The 15887-nt window shown below is 41.5% G+C and overlaps 1 protein-coding gene across 9 annotated transcripts in view; it reads left to right on the top strand.

Moving 5' to 3' along the window:
* Positions 1-15887, top strand: part of PCDH1 (protocadherin 1) — a 434444-nt gene that overhangs the window by 259345 nt on the left and 159212 nt on the right. For 8 of the 9 annotated variants that reach the window (XM_070746895.1, XM_070746888.1, XM_070746894.1 and 5 more), the window contains one exon: positions 6257-8449. In XM_070746895.1, the coding sequence (XP_070602996.1) occupies positions 6257-8449 (2193 nt within the window). Of the gene's footprint in view, positions 1-6256; positions 8802-10202; positions 10888-15887 lie in introns of those variants that run through there. The other variant, XR_011558642.1, reaches the window with a different exon arrangement.

Here is a 15887-nt window from a genome sequence, read left to right as displayed (position 1 = left end):
TGGGAAACATTGTTTCGTCTTACGAACTTTTCACCTTATGAACCTCCTCCTGGAACCAATTAAGTTCATATCATGAGGTACCACTGTATTCTCAAAGAAAAGAATCTGCTCTTTCTAATGGAGCTAAATTGAAGAGGATTAAAGCTGTCCCACAGGATCAAACAGGGCATCAAAGATAGCCAAAATTTGACAAAAACCCATTAAATACCAACTAGAAGTGCCAATTTTGAGAAACACAGAAATTGGGAAAGGATTCACTCCAATACGGGGATGTTTTGGGGGAATAAGCCAACAGAGTCAAGGCAAAGTGAAGTTAAGGATAGGCCACAAGTAGAAAGCAGTGTGAAATGTGAAGTTAAAGAAGAACTGATAGTAGAGCCTGAGGAAACACAGGTTGTTAATGAAGAATGAGTGCTACCTAGGAGGTCTGAGAGGTCTAATATTGGGAAACCTCCAGATACTGTAGGTATGGTTATTCAAACAGTGTTCATGTATGTAGTGTGCTAGGTAAACCAGAAAGTTATAATGAAATGTTAAAGTTCAAAAATGGAAAAATGCAATGAAGGATGAATTTGAGGTATTGTAGAAACAAAATGTGTTTGATATTGTTGATGTACCCAAGGACAAAAAAGTTATTGGTTCAAAATGGGTGTACAGGTTAAAGTAAATGTCTGATGGAAGTAAGAAATACAGAGCAAGACTTGTAACAAAGGGATTTATCCAAAAGCATTCATCCACTGCTAAAGAAGAATTGTTGAGAAGTATGCTAGCGTCAGAGATGGAAAAAGGATTCAAGGTGAAACAGTTTGATTTTGAATGTGCTTATATAAATGCTGATTTAAAGGAAGATGTGTATATCAAACAAGCACCTGGTTTTGAAATGAAGGATAGTTCTAAAGTGTATAGATTGAACAAAGCTCTCTATGGCCTAAAGAGGTTCCCTAAGAGTTGGAATACATGTTTAGATGAACAATTAAGTGCAATGGGATTTAAGCGCAGCACAGCTGGTGCATGTGTATACCAAGGATGGTGGAAAGGTTCAAATAAGGATAATTGTATATGGTGATGATATTTATGTAAGGGCAAGAGATGATTGGTTAATCATGCAAGTATTTAATGATCTGAACAAGCCATGTATGGTAACAGACTTGGGATATGTAAGACATTAGGTGAACATTGACATTGTAAAAACCAGGAAACAAAGATTGTATAATTGTTAAAGTAAGTGAAAGTACAGGATGCCAACAAAGTAAAAAAATAGTATATTGAAGTTGGATTGCAAAATGTGACACAACTTGTATAATCTGGAGGAATTAGAATTGAAGTATATTTAGAATGTATATTTATTGATTTGTATGCCGCCCCTCTCCGTAGACTCGGGGCTGTATGGGGAAAGTAAATGTAACAATGAAAATGTATGTATGTAAAAAGTAAAGTAATGAACAATCTATAAAGAATCAAAAAAATAACAAAGCGACTGGCCCAGACGCAATACCAGCTGAATTTTATAAATTAGAATTAGAAATACTTTTTTCAAATATGCTTGACATATATAATCAAATATTGACAATAGGTAAATTACCAAAAACCTGGTCAGAAACTTTAATAACTTTAATACATAAGGCTGATACCCAGAAAGAAAAAATCGAAAATTATAGACCCATATCATTGTTGAACGTTGATTATAAAATCTTTATGTCAATATTTGCTAATAGACTTAAAAGTATTATAAATAATATGATACATAGTGATCAAAATGGATTTTTACCAGGAAGACAAATCAAAAATAATTTAAGAATAATAGTTAACACTCTGGAATACTATGAGCAGCATCCAGAAAAGCAAATGGCACTTATATTTTTGGATGCCAAAAAAGCATTTGACAACGTGGATTGGAATTTTATGAAAATACAATTAAATAAGATGGAAGTAGGAACAAAATTTTTTAATATAATAGACGCTATATATTCTGAACAAACTGCTAAAATTATTATAAACAGTGAACAGACAGAAAAAGTAGTTATACAAAGAGGAGTAAGACAAGGTTGCCCAATATCACCATTTATTATTTATTTATTTATTCAATTTTTATGCCACCCTTCTCCTTAGACTCAGGGCGGCTTACAACATGTTAGCAATAGCACTTTTTAAACAGAGCTAGGCTATTGCCCCCACAATCCGGGTTATTTATCCTAACTTTAGAAGCATTGTTGATAAAAATAAGAGCGGATAAGGAAATAAAAGGATTGGAAATCAGAAAGGAAACTTATAAAACACAAGCATTTGCTGACCATGTAGTGTTTGTTTTGGATGACCCAATAGAATCTATTTTAAACTTAACAAATGTGATCGAAGAATATGGGAAAGTCGCAGGATTGAAAATAAACAAGGAAAAGACACAGATATTAACAAAAAATATGACTGAAACAGAGAAAATATTTAGGAGAATTATCAAACATGAAGATCACGAAAAAAGTTAAATATTTAGGGATATGGATGACTTCTAAAGCCTTATCCTTAAAAAATGATAATTATTTAAAATTATTAAGTCAGATTAAAAAATACTTAGAAATATGGAGCAATTTGCAATTATCACTCGTAGGAAGAATCTCCACAGTTAAAATGAACATTCTTCCAAAAATATTGTTTCTTTTCCAAGTGATCCCAATAAATCCAGGTACGAAATTCTTTGCCGACTTGAATAGGATAATAAAAAAATTTATTTGGCAAGGCAAAAAATCAAGAATAAAACAAAATTCACTAGAAGATCGTAAGGAAAGAGGAGGCCTAGGCCTCCCAAATTGGAAACTATATTATCATGCCACAGCCTTGACATGGATAAAAGAATGGCTGACACTAGAAAATCAAAGATTGCTCAATCTAGAAGGTCACGACCTGATGGTCGGATGGCACGCATTTGTATGGTATGACAAATTAAAAACTCACTCATATTTCAAAAACAATCTTATTAGGAAAGCATTAATAGAAGTGTGGAATGAAATAAAGAAAAATCACTTTTTAGTTATGCCAGAATGGGTTTCACCCTTTGAAGCTATTGTACACCCGAATCTTAAAGGAAAAGGTAAGATATGGAAATATAGTGACTTGTTAGATAATCAATTAAAATTAAGAACAAAACAAGAGTTATACGAGTTAGGTATAGATTTAGATTGGTGGCATTATATGCAGATTAGTTCTAGATACCAAATAGACATAAAGACTTTTTAAAAAAGAAAATAATGTCTTGAGTAAATTATTATTCCAAAGTCAAACAAAGACAATTGGAAATGTTTATAAATATTTATTAAATCATAGAACGATAGGTTGGATATTGAAAGATAACATGATCAGTTGGTGCAAAAATTTTGGTAAAGAGATTGATATAGATACTTGGGAAAAGGTATGGAAGTATAATTGGAAAATAACAAAATCAATCTCTTTTAAAGGAAATCAAATTAAGATGTTTTATAGATGGCACCTTCCACCATATAGAATTTCTAAAATGTTTCCATCTGTATTGCCTATTTGTTGGAAATGCAAAAAAGAAGTTGGCACATATTATCATGCTTGGTGGACCTGTTCGGAGACAAAAATATTTTGGAATAAAGTAGAGAATTGGATAAATGAAATAACAAAGGAGAAGATCAAAAAATCTCCTGAATTTTTCCTATTGGGAATTTCAAATATAAAGTATAAAAAAGAAATTTACTATTTAATAATACATATATTGGTGGCGGCACGAATAACATTTGCACAGAAATGGAAAGAAAAGACGATACCGAAAGATGCGGAGGTATGTAAAAAAATTATAGAATGTGCAGAATTAGACATGATGACTAAACGTTTGAACAACCAAACTGAAACAGAATTTTATAAAATATGGGATAAAGTATATGATTGGTGGAATGTTAAAAATAGTACAAAAAATTAAATATATAAGAATAAATGACTATTTGAAAATTATAAGATAGAATTAAATAGTTTATATGATAACAAACTTAGAAGTGTTTATTTTATTTTCTTCTTGTATTACTAATAATTTGTTTATTATTCTTCATATATATGTATATATATACAAGTATATTATCTTTAAAAAAAACATAAAGAAATTTAATTAACGATTTTAATCTTAAAAACACAAAATTAAATTTAATGATAATCTGCTAAGATTTGGTAATAGTTAGAGTTTTTTATATTCTGTATTAGGTAGACTTCTACGATAAGCGGAGCAATGGTAGCTCCTTAAATGTTCAATGTTGTATGTTTTTGTTTGTCTTTTTTGAAAATAATAAAAAAAATTGAAAAAAAAAAGTAAAGTAATGATAAACAAGTTGTGCATTACTGCATTAAGACATTAGAAGGGGTGTCAGGATTTAGCATATCCTGAGGTAATGTCTCAATGCAGAAGGAAGGCCTACGTTGAGAATGCTGAGTCATTCTGAGACAATTAAGCATGCAGCAATGTTATCCGGTGAAAAGTATTTAAATGTGCAAGAGCTCTCTTGCTCTCTCTGTTCTATTATCCTGATCTGTGTGAAGTGTACTCTGAAGCTGCTGTATTGGTCTGTTGGTTCTTGTGAGTTATTGTAAATGAGATAGTTGTAGTGAGATACTTGTGTAATGTATGTATAGTAAAGTAGAATACAGTTAGTAGTGTAAATAAGAAGTAAATATATTTTTCCAAGACTTCCTACTGCTGCTGTGTTTCATTAAAAACTTCAACTCCATATCTATTGTTCTGTGGCTGGCTGGTTGGGTTGGTTAGCTGGTTGGGCTGGTTTGCTGCTTGGGCTAGCCACTTTCCACAAATGCAGCTCTGATAAAGGCCAAGTTGTGAGCCACCCCGAGTCTACGGAGAGGGGCGGCATACAAATCTAATGAATGAATGAATGAATGAATGAATGAATGAATGAATGAATGAATAAATAAATAAATAAATAAATAAATAAATAAATAAATAAATGTAGTTTTGAAACTACAGCAGCCTGAAGATTGCTGTAAATTCATTTTTGAGGGGGGGGGGGTTTGCAAAGTTTGAGCCGGAACCATGTAAAAAGTAAGAGGACTAGGTATGTGAGGTTTTGCCAGTTTATAAAGCCTTACAAGGTGTGCAGGTTCACCAAATATCTCCAACATACTACTGAAACTGCCACGTTTACAGCTTCTGGAAGTTGGCCCAAAATGTCATTTTTGCTGACTCAGCATTTTGCAACCCTTTACTTGAGGTCTCCTAGACCTCCCAATTTTTAGTCTTTTTAACTAAAATTTTGCACAGCATAGTTTTTTGTCCTAAAGAAACTATGTGCCAAATTTCATCAAAATCTGAGATGGTAATGTGGGGACCACTGGTCCACTTGACACGGAATGACTCTATATAATTTATATGTGTAAATTTTAAATGATCATTAGACAAATCAGTCGTAGGTTAAGTATCCCTTTTTTGTTTGTTTTATTCAAATATGAGGTAATCAATAATCTCTTGTCAAACTGCTCTATATTGAAAATATACCCCAGTCAGCTTTATGCTCACTCATTAATTGTAACTTGTATGGGTGAACCATAAACAACAGATGTTTAGTGCCCTGGTGTTCCTGAAATTGGTGAGCTTTACTTAGTTTCAAATGTCACTCAGTAGCAGGGATGGACAACCTTTTCAGTTCTAAATGCTGTTTTGATTATTGCATTGGAATTGGTGCTGCACATTTTAAAAAGAATGCTGAATCATGAGCTGCACATTCCTTGTTTCAGTAGTTATTGAACTATATTGTCCATGTTAGTGATTCCCATGCCCCACAGATGAGGCAATTTGATTTTTAATGAGGGTAATTGGAACCTTGTTTAAGTCAAGTAGAGTTCACTTTCTGAATAGTAAGAATTATATGGCATGGGGAGGGATCAGGATTTTAGACATGCTTCAATGGGGCATGGTCCATAAAAAGGATGGGAATCACTGGTCTATATAGTTGTCCAGTTCTGCACTTTACACTATATAGTAGCAAAGTATGAAATTGACTGGGTCAATGTTCCCACTTGCCTTTTAAGTGGATTCCAAGAAATACATCCCCTTACAAAAAAAAAAGAGTGTGGGATCAGGACAAAAATTCATTGTATGTGTAATATTCTATAAACATTTATTTAATGATGTCTGCTGCTGTTTAATTGTAATTAGGTCATAATATTTTTAATTCTCTGGAAGTAGTATCCAAAACATGAAAGCATTGAAGTTATATCTAATTAGATTCTTTTTTCATTACAGGTGAAAGCCAATGATTCTGATCAGGGTGCCAATGCTGAGATTGATTATTCCTTCCATCAGGCTTCAGATGTAATTCATCGGCTGCTACACTTAGACAGAGCCACTGGACTCATCACAGTACAAGGTCCTGTTGATCGTGAAGATATTAATGTGCTCAAGTTCTCAGTGTTGGCTAAGGACAAAGGAGCTAACCCCAAAACTGCCCGTGCCCAGGTAGTGATCAGTGTCAGGGATATGAATGATAATGCTCCATCCATTGAAATTCGTGGTATTGGTTTGGTGACTCATCAGGATGGCATTGCCAATATTTCAGAAGATGTGCCAGTTGAGACACCTGTAGCTCTGGTACAGGTGTCTGATCGGGATGAAGGTGAAAATGCTGTTGTAACCTGTGTGGTGGCTGGTGATGTACCTTTTCAGCTGCGACAAGCCAGTGATACTGGCAGTGATAGCAAAAAGAAATACTTTCTACAGACTACTACACCCTTGGATTATGAAGCAGTAAAAGATTATACCATCGAGATTGTAGCTGTGGATTCAGGTAATCCACCCCTGTCAAGCACTAATTCCCTAAAAGTGCAGGTGATGGATGTCAATGACAATGATCCAGTGTTTAGCCAAAGCTCAACAGAGGTGGCATTTCCTGAGAATAATTCCCCAAATGACTTGGTGGTAGAAGTGAGTGCTACTGATGCAGATAGTGGATCTAATGCTAAACTGATCTACTCCCTTGCTGGAGAATCTTCATCAAAAGGCACCTTCTCAATTGATCCAGACTCTGGTGAAATCCATGTAAAAAATGTGCTGGATCGGGAACAGCAAGAACGCTATGAATTCTTAGTAGTTGCAACTGACAAGGGTAGCCCTAGTCGCAAAGGAACTGCCTCAATTGCCATCAGCGTCATGGATCGCAATGATAATGATCCAAAATTCATGCTCAGTGGCTACAATTTTTCTGTCATGGAAAACATGCCACCACTGAGTCCAGTTGGCATGGTGACAGTTATTGATGCAGATAAAGGAGATAATGCTGTCATTCAACTCTCAGTGGAACAGGACAATGGTGACTTTGTCATCCAAAATGGTACTGGAACTATTCTCTCCAGTATATCTTTTGATCGTGAACGACAGAGTACTTACACTTTCCGGCTTAAAGCTGTGGACGGGGGAGATCCACCTAGATCTGCTTATGTGGGAGTGACAATCAATGTATTAGATGAAAATGATAATGCTCCTGTAATTATATCTCCATCCAATGCTTCCTATAAACATATTCTGCCTAATACTAGTCCTGGGCAACAGGTTATGAGTGTTGGAGCTGAAGACATTGATTCTGGGATCAATGCTGAATTACTGTTTAGAATTGCTGGGGGAAACCCCTTTGAACTTTTTAAGATTTCCTCTGTAAGTGGAAATATCACGCTAGAAAAAGAGATTCTCCGCAAGCATCATGGACTTCACCGCTTGGTTGTGCATGTAAAAGACAAAGGGAAACCTTCTCACCACAGCACAGCATTAGTTCATTTTTATGTGAATGAAACACTGGCTAACCGGACACTGTTGGAGACCCTTGTAGGACACAGTTTGGACACACCGATTGACATTGACATTGCTGGTGACCCAGAGTATGAGCGCAACAAGCAGCGCAGTAATATTTTGTTTGGAGTTATCGCAGGCATAGTGACTGTCACCTTGATAATTTTGCTTGTTGTGCTGGTACGCTATTGCCGTCAAAAGGAGGCCAAAAGTGGTTATCAAGCTGGCAAAAAGGAAACTAAGGATCTGTATGCTCCCAAACAAAGCAGCAAAGGGAACAAAGCCAAAGGCAAAGTGAAAAAAAGCAAATCCACCAAGCCGCCAAAACCAGCTGAGGATGAAGAAGAAACGGGGCTGCAGAAATCACTTAAATTCAACCTTATGAATGATTCAGTAAGTGACAGTCCCCGTATCCATCTGCCTCTTAATTATCCACCTGGAAGCCCTGACCTTGGCCGCCATTACCGTTCCAATTCACCTTTGCCTTCCATTCAACTGCAGCCCCAATCACCATCTGCCTCCAAGAAGCATCAGGTAGTACAGGACCTCCCAGCCACCAATACATTTGTGGGCACTGGGGACAGCAATTCTACAGGCTCGGAGCAGTATTCAGACTACAGCTACCGTACCAACCCTCAGAAATACACCAATAAACAGGTAGGAGAGATTGTGCTGCACCCTCCCACCATTCCCTCATGCTACAACAGGGCCATATGGACAGAGGTGTGGGAATGAAATGGACTTGACCCCAGTTGCATGAATAGATTGGCAGGATGCAGGTTGGAGGACTGCAGTGTCCAGATGCATGTTACATTCAGAGGACTATTTAGAAAAGAGGCTTTCTTCAATCCAGCAAATTAAGGAAATAAGGATGTGAGTGGGGAGAAGATTGTATGATTGTGGTAAATCAGAGGAGACTGATGGCATTTTTGGAAATGACTCCTACTACTTGGGTACAGAATGAAGAGTTGAGTTGTCAGTGGTCAATTATCCATGCATTAGGACAGGGGTCGACAAAGTTGTTCAGAATCTAGGAGCCAGCCAAAAAATTTAGGAGCCAGAATTTTTTTTAAGCAAACTTGGTTTTTTGCCGAATCTCCACCTGACATCGCTTTCACCCCCTCTGTCTCCTCCTTCCTCTCTCATCTCTTTCCTTCCTCTCCCTCCCTTTCTCTCTTTCCTTTCTCTCCCTTTCTGTCTATCCTTTCTATCTCTCACCCCTTCTCCCTCTTTCATTCCCTTTCTCTCCCTCCCTTTCTCTCTCATTCCTTTCTCTCCCTCTTTCCTTCCTATCTCTCTTTCTTTTTCTCCCTCCTTCATATCTTCTTTCTCTCCCCCTTCCTCCCTCTTTCCTTTCTACTTCTTACTCTTTCTTTCTCTCCCTCCTTCATTCAATTTTCTCTCCCTCCCTTTCTCTCCCTTTCTCTCTCTTTCCTTTCTCTCCCTCCCTTTCTCTTCCTTTTTCTCTATCCTTTCTACTTCTTACTCTTTCTTTCTCTCCCTCCTTCATTCAATTTTCTCTCCCCCCCTTCCTCCCTCTTTCCTTTCTCCCCCTCCCTTTCTCTTCCTTTTTCTCTATCCTTTCTGCTTCTTACTCTTTCTTTCTCTCCCTCCTTCATTCAATTTTCTCTCCCTCCCTTACTCTCTCTTTCCTTTCTCTCCCTCCCTTGTTCTCCCCTGGGGCTGCCTGTGCCTGCCCTGCACCACCCAACACGGACGGACAGCCCCCGGTCGTCGGTTCGTCGCCCCCCACCCCCCCACGGAGGGAGATCAGGCTGGCGAGGGCGGTAGAACTACGTCACCAGCCACTGGAGGGAGATCGGGCTGGCGGGGGCGGCGAATCCACCTCCCCAGCCGCGCGGAGGGAAATCCGGTAGGCGGGCGGGTGGCCGCGGCTCCCTGCGCGCCCCTGGAAAAGCGTACAGGGAACGGTGCCCGGGGCCGCTTTAGCCGCCCCCCCTCCCCCCGCCATCTCCCCGCGACTGCCTGTGCCGCTGCAGCCGCGGCCCCCCCCCCCCGCTCCCACCGCCAGGAGTATAAATCCTTCGCTCCCACCGCCAGTGCCCTCCCGCCGGGCAACCAAAGGACACTTGCCGTGCCGGTGCCTCCGACCTTCAGCAGGGCGGGCGCTGCCGTGCCGGTGCCTCCGACCTCCCGGTTCCTGCTCGATGCCGCGATTTCTGGCACTCTCCTGCTGGGCCCCAAAGAAGGAAGGCGGGAAAAAGGCGCGAAGAATGGAGGTCTCCTTCCTGCCTGCCTTCTTTGGGACCCAGCAGGAGAGCGCCAGAAACCGCGGCATCGGGCAGGAGCGGAGAGGTCAGAGGCACCGCAGCGCCCTTCTAGGCGCCAGACAACATTTTCTAGGCGCCACTGGCGACCAGGCGCCTGGGTTTGTCGAACCTTGCATTAGGATGTATTCAGTTCTTATGTTTCATGTTTATTACTATAAAACTGGTGTTAAAGTCCTAGAGCTGGGTTTGTTTATGAATCCCATTTTCCAGTCATACTTCCATTCAGATATCATTGATCTGAATCAATAAAAGCATTTATTTCTTCTGTAGAAATTTGATGCCACTAGAGCCTTAGTACATTTGAAGATACAATAGTAAAATTGAACAATTTTAACAGAGTGACACAGGTCATGGATATTTTGCATGCAGAAGTGAAATTCACTCTATAGCTAAGAATAGCATGGGGAATCTTTGCTGAGGGATTAGATTATGATCACATGCAAATTACTGCTACTGGAATTCAAAGCAAGGAAAGCCATCTGTTTAAAAACATTTTGATCTATGACAGAGAACATGGCAGAATAGAAAAGTGATATACAGTTTGCAAGCTGTGTAGCATTTGGGAAATATTCTTAACCAGTGAGACTTTGCTAGGTACAGTTTTGGATCCTATGCTTCAAACTGCTTGCAGTTAGTTATCAATAAAAATATGAGACATTCAAGGAGTAGTGTTAATTTTCCTTCCATTGTGTCATTATTTCCCTTCTTTGGGGGCTTATTCCATATGCTAATTTTTATTCTCAGCTATGTTCTGGTAAAATTATTTTACCCATGATGTGATGTCAATAAATGTTTCCATTGTTAGCTAATGTGTTATGATGTGTTGGTCACTGACTTTTATGTGGCAATCTAAAGTGCAGTGATGGGGGAACCAAATGATGGGGAGGCCGAGAGGAGAATGGGGATAATGGCATTGCTTTTGGAGATTGTTGTTTCAGTAAATTATGTTACATTTTTAGTTACCATAAATGGAAAAAGAAATCAAAGGAACCAAGATGAATTTCATCCAAACATATTATGAGAGTCAAATTGGAATGAAATTATCACAGAAAATTTTATCTTTGATACTTTCAGAGAGATTTAGTGTGTTGATTTAAAAATAAAAAGTGTCTTAAAAAACTTGCACTTTTAAAAACTATCTCAAGGCACACCAATTATAGCAATTATCTTGTACATATAGCAGTGATGGCAAACCTTTTTGAGACCGAGTGCCCAAACTGCAACAAAACACCCACATATTTATCTCTGAGTGCCAATAGGGCAAATTACCGTATTTTTCAGACTATAAGAGACACCAAGGTTGCGAAGAGGTAAGCAAGAAGAAAACTTTTGTCCCCCCTGCCCCCCCCCCCTCCCGAGCACTTTGCAGGCCTCTCAAACCCTCTGGGTGAAAAACAGGCCCATTTTTGCAAAAAAAATGGGACACACAGAGGGTTTAGGAGATCTCAGAGTGCTTCTGAGGGCGCGGGTAAGGCACAAACACCCCAGTTTTTGTGAAAACTGGGTGCCGTAGGTTCACCATCACGGGGCTAGAGGATGAGCTTAACATCTTCATTATCCTTAAAGGTAGCCTTGGCTTCTGCTTAGGAAATGCACAACTAGCCGCAGCTATAGGACTCCACTAGTAGTAAGAGCTGGAAGGGACCTTGGAGGTCTCTGCAACCTTAAGAGCCTTTGGGACCCATCCTTTCCCACAGTAAAGAAAACACCGGGAGCCCAGAACCTGAATGGGCATGGCCAACATCTCTCCCACCCAGTCACATGAACCTCTCCAGCCACAAGTGGGTGAATTTTGTGGCTCCCAGTGTTCCTTCATTGCTTCATTCCTTTCCTCCCTCCTTCCTTCCTCTTCACTTCTTTCTTTCTCTCCACTTCTCCCTCTCTCTTTTCCCTCTCTCTCATTCTCTCCCTCCAGGTCTCTCATTTCTTGTACCTCTCCCTCTCTCTCCCCCTTCTCCCTCTCTTTTTACTCTCATTTCTCTCATTTTCATTTGTTTTTCTCTCTCTGCTCTCTCTCATTTGTTTCCCTTTTCTCTCTCTCTCTCATTCTCTTTCTCTCTCTCTCAATCTTTCCCTCATTTCTCTCTTTCTCTGTCTTATTCCCTCCCCCTCTCACTTTCCCTTTCTTTTTTTCCCATCCCTGTCTCCTCCCCCCCCCATTTGTGTGTGTCTGTGTGCATTTGTGTGTATGTATGTGTATTCACTCTTGAACCATTTCCAAAAACAGATGAGGGCTGTTTTTTTCTCTCTCTTCTTCTTCTTTGGATGCTTTTTATCATATGATTTAAGAGTCACTTCTCTCTTTCTTTTGTTTTTCTCTCTTTCCCTTCATTCTCTGCCTCCATCATTTTCTCATTTCTCTCTTTTTCTTCCCTTTTTGCTCTCATCTCTCTCTCACTCTCTCCCTTTAATTTCTGTTTTTCTCTTTCCTCTCCCTCTCTTTTTCCTTCTCTCCCCTTCTCTCTCTTATTTGTTTGTTCTTTCTCTCAAATCAGCCCAAACCCATCAACTTTCTCACTTCCTCAGGTCAACAACCCGCCTTCCCCCCAAGCATGGCACCAATCAGAAGAAGGGACGATTTGCGATCTGTAAAAGCTCCGACCTAGTGCATCTAGTTGAGCCCTCAGCAAAGGGGTGGTGCAGGGTATCACGCTCATGCATTACAGACAGGCCGAACGGCTGGCTGAGGGGGGTCGTTCAGGGTCCTGTCCCATAGAAAGAAGGGAACATCCTGGTGACTTTATGGGATGGGAAAAACATTTGGCAATGGCGAGCCCATTGGGTCAAAGGAAACAAGCAACTTTAAAATAAATAAAATAAAGGAGTGGGGTGGGGGAGTGGGAGGAGGAAAAGCACAGGCAGCCCTCGGTGAGTCAGCCAAGCTGAGAAGGGCCCACTGGTCCTGCTCTGCCTCTGCTCTCACCGCTCAGGGCGGCTGAGGCAAAAGCAAAGCCTCCCAACTGGCTCGTCTGTATGGTGTGTGTGTGTGTGGTGTGCATGTGCTACTCTCTTCTCCCCCACCTCTCTCTCTCTCACACACACACACACACCGGGTCCTCAGCTCCCTTTCATTTCTGTTTTTCTCTGCCCTCTCCCTCTCTTTTTCCTTCTCTCCCCTTCTCTCTCTCTGATCCGTTTCTTTTTCCTCTCCCTCGTTCTTTCCCTCCATCATTTTCTCATTTTCCTCTTTCTCCTTTTCTCTCTCTCATTCCCTCCCCCTCTCACTCCCCCCTTCTCTTTACCTCTCGTCTCTCTGCCTCCGCCTCTTTCTCTCTTTGCCTCTTTTTTTCTCTGTCTCCGCTTCCTCCTGGGGGGACCGCGGGGATGGCGTGTGGGGGCAGGGGTGGGTATGGTCCCCAGAGCTAACAAGGGGAGAAGCCAGGGGAAGCTGAAGTTGCAGCAGCGGCTCTTTTGGCATGGAAAGACAGATTTAGAGCAGCAGCTGAAACCTCTGTGCCCCGCCAATCTCAGTGGAATCGGCTGCAACCCCAAGCAAGCTACTGCCTGCCTGGTTTGTGACCCCTGCCCTCAGCTGACTCACAGCCATAGTGCGTCTGCCGTGGGCAAGTGGGGGTCGGGGATGCTTGGCGCTGCAGGCCAATTCCACCGGGATTGGCAGCACGCGGGGCACAGAGATTTCGGACACTGCTCCCAATCTGGCTTTTCACTCCAAGATAGGCACTGCTGCAATATAGTGCCTGCCGGCAGAAGGGGCACAAGGGCTGAAGCTGCAGCAGCTGTGCCCCTTCTGCCTGGCAGCTGCTCTATTGCAGGAGAAGCTATCTTGGAGTGGAAAGCCAGATCGGGAGCGGCGGTGTTACCAATCCTGGCTGCTAAGGAAGATAACAACAACAAACCAGAAGTGCCTTTTTCCGAACTTCCGGTTTGTTTGTTGGGCAATTTTTTTTGCCTCCGGAGATTCAGGGAAGCTTCCCTGAAAGGTCCACAGAACGAAAGGCCTTTTTCAAGGCCGAAAATCAGCTGGGCATCGTGCATGCGCACTGGAGCTGAAACCTGGCAAAGTGTCGCGTGCCCTCTGATATGGCTATGCATGCCATATATATCCCATATATGCCATTGTGGATGTATAGTATTTAACAATCTGTAGCATACTGTTGGGACTTTTAGGGTTTTTTGCCAATCATTTTGGTTAATTAGGCTTACCTAGAAATATTTTTACAGTTTTGTATTTTTATTTAAAACATTAAAATACAAATTCAAAAAAATTATACAAATAAAAACACAACTGAACAAGACTACAGAAAAAGAGTGCATAAAATTAAAAAAAACAAAGCAGACATATACACAAATTGTTCCCCCTAATTGAATACTGATAAATATACCTCAAGGTTATATGCTGCCTCCTTTGCAAAACAGACACACAATTTATAAATTTCTAGAACAATATTTACCCAATCCAAGTAGCCTGATCTCCATCTACTATATGGAAACATAATTAATAGGTAAAACCAACAACTAAATTAAACTTTAAAACTGCCTGTTAACAGTCTATTAATAAATAGAAATACAGTAGTATTTCACATAAAAACTGTCCACAACGGTTTCTGGTCTGCTATAAATTACCACAGTCATTGTTTCTGGTCCATCCAGGATCAAAGAGCCTCAGTTGATTCTTAATAGTTAGTCTTTCTCCAATGCACTTGCAAGGAGAGTCCAAGATGGGTTATTCTTCAGCCTGATTGGCTGGGACTGAGTTTAATTTAAATATTAGTCAGGCACCGCCCCCCTTAGCCCTCCAGTCTAAAAAACTCAGTCACAGTAATGGGACTTAGAGTTTTTCTCTCTTGTTAAACTTAAGGTTTAATAGGGCACTTTTTAGAAGTTTGGTTAATTTAATAAATTTACTAATGTTTTTCTCCTTTCTTTCAGGCACGACAGGGGGCGGCTTCATCCTTGGCAGTGTGGGTTAATACCCTCCACGGGTTTAACCCACTAGGCTGCAGCTCCTCTGGTTGGGGGTCCCACGCACGGGTCCCGAGAGGAGCGCCCGGGTTGCTGACCTCCGCGGTAGCGCCCGGTGGAAAGGTGGTTGGCTGACGCCATGGGGGACCTGCCCTCCATGACAGATATGCTGCAACAAGATCATGTGAGCAGGAAGCCTCAAGAAGCCCCCGGGGCGTTCGCGCCCCCCCCCCCGCCGCGCCGCCAGTGTCAAAAGCCCACAATTGTAGGACTACCTGAGGAGAAGGATCACCGGCGCAGGGCGCCACCATCTTGGGGGAGGCAGTCAGGCGGGAAAGGAGGAGAAGTTCCCACCCGTTTTCATGAAGCCTCCGCGCCAGGACCGCAGCTACTCGGCAGTAGCATAAGCGGTCGCCATGGCAACACCAGGCCTGGTGTTGGCGGTAGGCAGGGAAGGAGGAGGAGCTCCCGCCAGCCTCCTCGATAGGACGGCCAGTTCGGCAGTCAAGCCGGGGCCGCAGCTACTGGGCGGTAGCTCAGGCGGTCATCATGACAACCGGAGGCATTGCTTTGGGCACGGCCAATTGGCTCACCGGAACGTCAGGGCTCTGCCAGTGACCTTTTCAATCACGAGCCCTATTCTGCCCTGGTGACACGCAGGCGCAATAAGGGCTAGGGTTGATAACCGTTAATTTGTACTTCGTCATTCCTGGAGCATTGAGTTGAGAGGCTCCTGCTGGCTCCTGTACCCCCTTTTTGTCTCAGACCGTGAGTGTGTGTAAGAGGGAATTATGGCAGAAACGTCAGCCCATGCAGGGGAGGAGGACACCGCCATTCCTAGGCCTAGTACCCCTAAGGAAAAGAGCCAGAGGGCAAAATCC

This window comes from Erythrolamprus reginae, chromosome 3 (assembly GCF_031021105.1).
Source record: "Erythrolamprus reginae isolate rEryReg1 chromosome 3, rEryReg1.hap1, whole genome shotgun sequence".
NCBI classification, from domain to species: Eukaryota; Metazoa; Chordata; class Lepidosauria; order Squamata; family Dipsadidae; genus Erythrolamprus; species Erythrolamprus reginae.
This window is presented reverse-complemented; position numbering and strand designations above follow the sequence as displayed.